The sequence below is a fragment of the Atta cephalotes genome (genome assembly GCF_000143395.1).
Source record: "Atta cephalotes unplaced genomic scaffold scaffold00063, whole genome shotgun sequence".
NCBI lineage: Eukaryota > Metazoa > Arthropoda > Insecta > Hymenoptera > Formicidae > Atta > Atta cephalotes.
In genome coordinates this window covers 27,378-34,895 of record NW_012130127.1, presented here as the reverse complement: position 1 = coordinate 34,895, position 7,518 = coordinate 27,378, and the positions used below count along the sequence as shown (strand labels likewise).

The window sequence follows — 7,518 nt, the reverse complement described above, 5'->3', positions numbered from 1 at the left end:
TTTCTTCCATTCATATTCCATTTGTGTACATTTTTTGTAACTATATTATAGAAACATATGTCGAATCGGAGGTTCGATGGATAAGCAGTTTATTAGAAATACTTTATCACAAATTATCTCTAACGAAGTAGCCACTCAAATATCATGAAGAAGAGCGATGTAAGCTTTAAATCCACAACCAAACTAATAATCAGTAATAAGAATTTATTCCATTATATCTACTTTTCCATAACAACAATTAAAACATTTTTGTTTGAGATTGAAAACATAGCCTTTTGCATGCAATCTTCATGACGTCCATGAAATTCAAATTAACGTCGATATCGATTTTATTATCATTTTTGACTGCAGAGTATTCGCATCTGCTATTTTGAGTCCTTTTATCACTCTCTTGCTCCTTTTTCAAATTCCTTGCTCTCTCTCCACTCTGCCGCTGAGCTGAGAAGATTGAAGAGAGAAGAGAGAAGATTGAGAGAACAAAGAAATGGCGAAAGAATAAAAAATATATTATAGAGTGTTCTACCCATACTTTTACACTTATTTGAAACGTGCAAATTCTCATTGATTGATTATTTAAAAAAAAAAATTTGCATTGTTGCAAAAGTGTAATCAATCAAAACAAACCTATTGCCTTATATTTAATTGATTAAAATATTATTTTTTATTTTTATTAATGCAATTATTTTAATTGTACATATTTCAGACTCGGTGATGAAACAATTATCAGGTTTGATGTCTGCCGAATTAGAAGAAGCTATCAAAGAATAGTTCCACTCAGATGACAGAATAAGAAGTGTCACAAAACAAAATAAACAGTATTAGTATAAACAATATATACAAAATATAATAAAACATTACTATATTAAAATCATTTTTTAATAAATATAAAAAATTTAATAAATATAAAAAATATAAAATATATATATGTAACATGCTACAAATAATACAAATAATACAAATAATAAATATCTATATATTTTTTAGAATAATAATTTACTGATTTTTATAAATAATAGTATTCTAATGATATTTTTCCTTGGGACTGCGCAGTAATGTTTCCATAAGAGTATATACTGTTAAAATTATATATTATATATATATTTGCACAGAGGTAATGCAAATTTGAACACATTCTTATGAAAACACTGAATGGGTGCAGTCCCAACGGAAAAGTCGTAAGGCAAACATAACCTAGAGATAGATTTTCTCGATTTAAATATTTCCGCCATTACAAGGTGCGCATGCGCGCTACATCCTAGAATGCCTGTATTGACTTACAATCGTCTTTAAAGTGGGACATTGTATGATTTAGAGATATCTTCAAGTCGTCTAAAGTCGACTTATGGACGTCCATTTTTCAAACGTCAAGAAGTTATAGTCGACTCAGAGTTGACTCTGTGCTGTTAGAAATGTTTTAGCTGCTGCAACTAATAAAAAATATTATTATATATTACCATTTAAATTGTTGCAACAGCCAATCTTCTTTTTTCAGTGTAAAAATGGTATGATCTTGGAGCATAAGTTATATAAAATTGGCTGCATTTAGCAGAGAAAGTAGCTTTGCAACTGTTGTAAAATTCTTTAATATGATTGGTTTATACATTTAAATCCAGTGAAGAACTAAGGACAAGACCATTGCTTCTTTTGTATTTTTAGAAAAATTTATTTGACGTAAAAAAATAAATTATAATATGATGACGTAATATATACGTAACTACGTCGGCGTGATACAAAATTGCGTTTATAGCGCATTAGTAATTTCAACCGGTTGAAATTCCCTTATGAAATTTACTATTTCTATTTTCATCAGATTACGGGTATGATCAACGATGCTACAAATTGCTTTAAAGCAATTTTTGATTGGTCAATTTGTAAAATTCTTTTTTCTAATTGATCAACCAAACGCTTCAAAGCATTTGTGAATGAGACTTTGACCAGAGCCTAGATCTAAGAGAGTGTTTATATTAACCATAATCATATATCTTAATGTATAATATAATTGATTAATCACAAGCCTAGTTTCCGGATCAGAATGTAAGAACCAATCAATTATAGTCAAGCACCCCCTGTCGTTCAACTATAACAAGGGAATACTCGATTATAGTTTGCTGATTTTTATATTCTAATCTGGTTTGAATCCTCATTGGAAATTAGGCCATAGTCGAGTATTCTCCTCTCATTCTACTGTAAGAAAGGAATACTCGAAGATGATTGGTCAATTTTAATTTCTGACTACCATCATCAGCTTAATGACCTATGTAGTTTACGTCGTACATTTGATATGGGTACTAACTAGTAACTTTCTATTGAAAATCTTAATTTCTGTGATAACGTTGAAACATATACATAATATGTGTATTTAATTAATCATTATATATATTGTATCAATTTAGTATATCATTCTTTAAATATATTGCTGAAATTAAATAATTAAATTATAATAATTTAACAGAAAGTTACTAGTCAGTACGTGTATCAAAATAGTGTACGATGTGAACTAGACTAATATTCCCACCACGGTAATATACCCTTGTCAGTTTTGTCTTCTTATATCATGTCAGAAGTCAAAACGAATGTCAGCTCATATGTCAAACATGGCGGAGCTGATTGCGATTCCTTTAAAAAAGCCTTCGGACGTCGACGTGGTGAAACCGCTCACTAATGTCATCCAATCGACATACAGCGGTACAGGCAAAGATTACACGGAGGCCATCGCAGAGTTCAGCAAGTTACGAAATAACGCTTTGTGGCGCGCCTTTGAGAAATATGAGAGCTCCTTGCAGGTTATCTACAGGTATGAATCATCCTTTTCAATTATTTCGATTAGTGTGTAATTAGTGTACGACAGTCTTATGTCGGATATCATCTCTCAAATTGGTACTGACCCTTTATGTCGGAAATCCAACAGAGGATTCTCAAGAAGAACCTCTCGAATAAAATTGTATGATTTCACCATTTTTGCACTACTTGAGGCTGCGCTCAGAAACATTACCGAGTGCCCCTATGTATTGTCTTATCCTTATTATTCACCCAATGTTAAACAAAGATAAGTTGATATTCAGGGACATGTTTTGAATGTAGCTCGAGTCACCACGTCAGAGAATCGGTGACAAGCGACATTCCATCTTGACTGATTTATCTTCACACTGTACACAGATAACGAAAAGATCATGCATCTTCCTCTTTTTCCTTTTTTCCCGAAAAGCAATATTTATAATTTGATCTTCAATTAAAATTTATCTTAAATTGGATTTTCACATATTCATTTCACCAATGTAGCTCTTGATTTACCTCTTTTCCTAGTTCTAATAAACTTTCTACAATAAATTTACTTAAGTTTTAAGTCTTAAGTCATAAGAAATTAACCAAGTTGAATGTAAGAAGAATAATCAATTATGATTGGTCAATTTCTTGTAGCTTAAGACTTAAAGTTTAGTCAATAGGAAGTTTTTGCAATAACGTGAATTCAGATACAGTGAACGCTAAAGTCATATTATCCTTAATTATTTCCTAATTAGTTATTAAAAAGAAGATAACCTGACTTTAGTGTTCATCGTATCTGGATAAACAGTATTGCAAAAACTCTTTAATGACTTATTGTAGAAAGCCTATAATACTGATTCTGCAATGAGACAGTAGCTGGAAATCTAAAGTGTCGTCTACAATGAACAGTAGCAGTAGGGGCTGTAAATAGTGTACAGTAGAACGAGAACGTCAGGAGAAAACTGATTTTCTGGCCCAGCTAGAAATGATTGAGCGAAATGATTTGGTAAACATCAAATCGATGCTGATTCAACGTCGCTCGACGTTCAAGATCATCTTAAGAATATTGATGTTATAATTCAAAGCATTTTTTTATTGATCTATTATGTAATTTTTTTTTTATTGGTCAATCAAATGCCTTGAAACATTTGTAGCACAAAACTTTATCCTTAAGGTGATCTGGAATGTAAGGTGAAATTTGCCTTTAAAAAATTTAAAAATTTAAAATCTTAAAATTTTCATGAATAAGATTTAAGAAGCCGATAATGAACTGTTGAGTGCGCGCGAGCATGGCATGGCAGACAGCCTACTGGTTTATCATGTCAGAGATCCTAGGTTTGATCTTGATAGGAACTAAAATATTTATGTTTATATTTCCTCTCGGAAAAAGTTGGCAACCTTCCGAGAGTATACTCCTAAAAATTTCTCTCGAAAAATCCGCCATTTAGAACAAGCATTAAAACTTTAGGTCTCATATGCTTGGCAATTGAATAATCAATATGAGCACCACGAACATGTGAAATAATACAGACCAGAAGCCTAATGTAAGAGGAAGAAGAAGAATAATGGATTTGTTATCGTATAAAATTTAAATCTTGGTACAGAGCTGATTAAAAGAAATAGAATAGATTTAAGATGGAATTGTATCGGAAGAAAAAATTTTCATGTACAATTGAAGAACATCACCAACTGAATTTGACTTTATTTGTAGCTATTACGATCAATTATGCGCTCTGGAAGGAAAAATTCCTGCACATGAGTTGCAAATACCATTCAAGTGGAAAGACGCCTTTGATCGTACAATTTTTGGAGGAAAACTTAGTTTGAGTAAGTAATAAAAAAATTTAATTATTGTCTCATGTCTCTCTGTCTTGATTTTATGATGAGCCATTTAAAAATCATTTGAAACAATTACATCTGTCCTGTTCTGAAAAATTTAGCTAAACTTCTTATATATACTTTTTTCTTTCATTGTGTACTTTTTTTCTTTTTCTTTTATTGAAAAAAAAAGAGAAAAGCTGAACAATGTGCAAGAAGAGTTCAGCTAAAAAAAACAGACACATTGATGTCTAGGATGTTATGAGCTTTAGATTAAGAGTACATATTAGACTTGTAGATAAGATAAGACGATATAAGTTTCGATTTAAATCTATGATACATCAATAACAACTTGTAATACTGTTTTATATAGCAATCAGTACATTGGCGTATGAAAAAGTATGTGTGCTCTTCAACATTGCTGCTTTACAAAGTTCAGTGGCAGCTACGCAATCCTTAGACAGCGACGAAGGATTAAAATTGTCGGCAAAATTATTTCAGGTTTGTCTTTTTATATCTATGTTATTTATTGTTTACTGTGTGTTTTAATGGGCTATAATCTTCCTAGCAATCAGCTGGAATACTTAATCATCTGAAAGGAAACGTTATGATGGCAATTCAACAAGACCCGACGCCCGATATTACTCCAGAAACACTCGGAGCATTGAGCGCACTAATGCTTGCGCAAGCACAAGAAATATTTGTGCATAAAGCGATCCACGATTCTATGAAGGATGGCATCGTTGCAAGACTAGCAGCGCAAGCGGAAGAATTGTATGCGGATGCTCTGAAATTATTCCAAAAGGAAATCTTTCGTGCATTTTGGGATAAGGAATGGGTGCCACTAGTTAGTATATTAGGATGATGAAACCAAATCATTTTCATATGTTTATTATAAATAAATGTTATTACAGATTGCGGGTAAACAAGCTGGTTATCGCGCTATGGCTGAATTTTATCAATCGCTTGTATGCAAGAATAATAAATTGATTGGAGAAGAAATTGCTAGACTGGAGGTAATGATGATATCGCGTAATTTATCCATTTTATGAATTTCTATTTTATAATTTATATTTTAAATATTTATAAAAATATATTTTTAGCATGCTGTGGAGCTGTTCAAAGCTGCTCAACAGAGATCAAATAAATCACATTTGTTCCAAGATTACGCTAACAAAGCACAGAGAAATCTGACAGAAGTGAAAAAAGATAATGATTTTATATATCACGAAAGGATTCCAGATATCAAAAATGTGCAAGCTATAGGAAGAGCTATCGTTGCTAAACTACTTCCGTTACCTGAAGTATTTAGTATCGATTTTAAAGGTATTTAATATTAATCTTACATGAAGAATCGTCTCGTAATATCAATTGTATTGACACATGCTTACAGATTTGTTTGCTGAACTGTTGCCTCTTAATATACGCCACGCATTATCAGCATATGAAAATCGTCGTAATGAATTAGTTAATTATGAAATTTCGAATCTTCGTGAAATGACTCAACTTTTAAATAGGTACATATTTAAAGTGTAACGCAATTTTTATTCTCGAGTTATAAATTTCTTGTTAAATATTTTTATCGTATATATATATATACAGCGTTCTAGCGAGTTTGAACTTACCAGCTGCTATAGAAGATACAAGTGGAACGGAAATACCTGAATCGCTTTTGGATAAAGCGCTTAGCGTGCGAGAATTGGGCGGAATAAAAACTTTGGAAGAATCTATGAAAGACTTGCCGGATTTATTACAGCGTAATAAAGAACTTCTAGACGAGGTAAAAATATACACTTTTTTTTTTTATTAAAGTTGCTTAAAAATATATTGTAAAAATATATTATCTTTTACTTAGTCCGAAAGAATGCTGCAAGAAGAACGTGACTCTGACAATCAATTAAGAGAACAATTCAAGGAACGTTGGAAGCGAACGCCCAGTGCTCGATTGACAGAACAATTTACTAACAATTTACAAAAATATCGTGAAATTATAAATAATGCAGTTACTGCTGATAAGGTAAAAATTCAAAGAAAAAAAAAAGATTTCGTGTATCTTACGCATATTTCATTACACTGACGTGATATAGGTAGTACGTGAGAAATATGAAAGCCATAAAGAAGGGATCGAAATCCTAAGTTTAGATGAGGATGAACTTGCTAGAGCTATTCCGCAAGGCACCGCTCTTCAAGAAAGTAATGCTGTTATTAAGCTCAGAAAATTAATGGAAGATGTAAGTGAAAAAAGTCATATTTATACACATCAATTTTTTTATATTCTAATACTTTTGGAATATTTTCTTTTCCTTTATTAGGTAACTACATTAAAAACTGTACGAGATACTATCGAAAATGAATTTAAATTCGCTGCCAATGATATGAAAACGACATTTCTTTCGGCACTTGCTAAAGACGGCGCGATCGACGAACCAAATATATCCGTCGAAAGTTTGGGAAAGTGTTACGGGCCTTTGCAGAAGCAAGTACGAGAGAGTATAGCACAGCAGGAAAAATTAATTACTGAAATTCAGGTATATCTGACAATTTCGTTATTACAATTATTTGAAGAACAAGATTGAAGATGAGAAAAAAGGGATATATACAACATTCTTGCGATGGTTTTAGAATTGTCATGCAGAATTTACGAACGAACAAGCTGGCAGCGGTAGTGCGCGAGAAGCGATGCTCTGTAAATTAGCTTCCGCTTACGATGCGTTTAAAGAACTAAAAAATAATTTAGTAGAAGGAGCTAAATTTTACAATGATTTAACGCAGGTACCTTTCTTACTACTACTACTACTACTACTACTACTACTACACTACTACTACTACTACTACTACTACTACTACTACTACTACTACTACTACTACTACTACTACTACTACTACTACTACTACTACTACTACTACTACTACTACTACTACTACTACTACTACTAC

The 7,518-nt window shown here is 31.9% G+C and overlaps 1 protein-coding gene across 1 annotated transcript in view; it reads left to right on the top strand.

The window, feature by feature from the left end:
- The first annotated feature begins 2,573 nt into the window (after positions 1-2,573).
- The window catches only part of LOC105623701 (programmed cell death 6-interacting protein), a 7,913-nt gene continuing 2,968 nt past the window's right edge, over positions 2,574-7,518 (top strand). Inside the window, exons 1-12 of the mRNA XM_012205083.1 lie at positions 2,574-2,794; positions 4,475-4,590; positions 4,955-5,082; positions 5,150-5,428; positions 5,496-5,597; positions 5,685-5,907; positions 5,975-6,098; positions 6,184-6,361; positions 6,437-6,598; positions 6,669-6,812; positions 6,894-7,109; positions 7,204-7,353. Coding sequence (XP_012060473.1) covers positions 2,574-2,794; positions 4,475-4,590; positions 4,955-5,082; positions 5,150-5,428; positions 5,496-5,597; positions 5,685-5,907; positions 5,975-6,098; positions 6,184-6,361; positions 6,437-6,598; positions 6,669-6,812; positions 6,894-7,109; positions 7,204-7,353 — 2,043 coding nt within the window. The remainder of the gene's footprint in view (positions 2,795-4,474; positions 4,591-4,954; positions 5,083-5,149; positions 5,429-5,495; positions 5,598-5,684; positions 5,908-5,974; positions 6,099-6,183; positions 6,362-6,436; positions 6,599-6,668; positions 6,813-6,893; positions 7,110-7,203; positions 7,354-7,518) is intronic.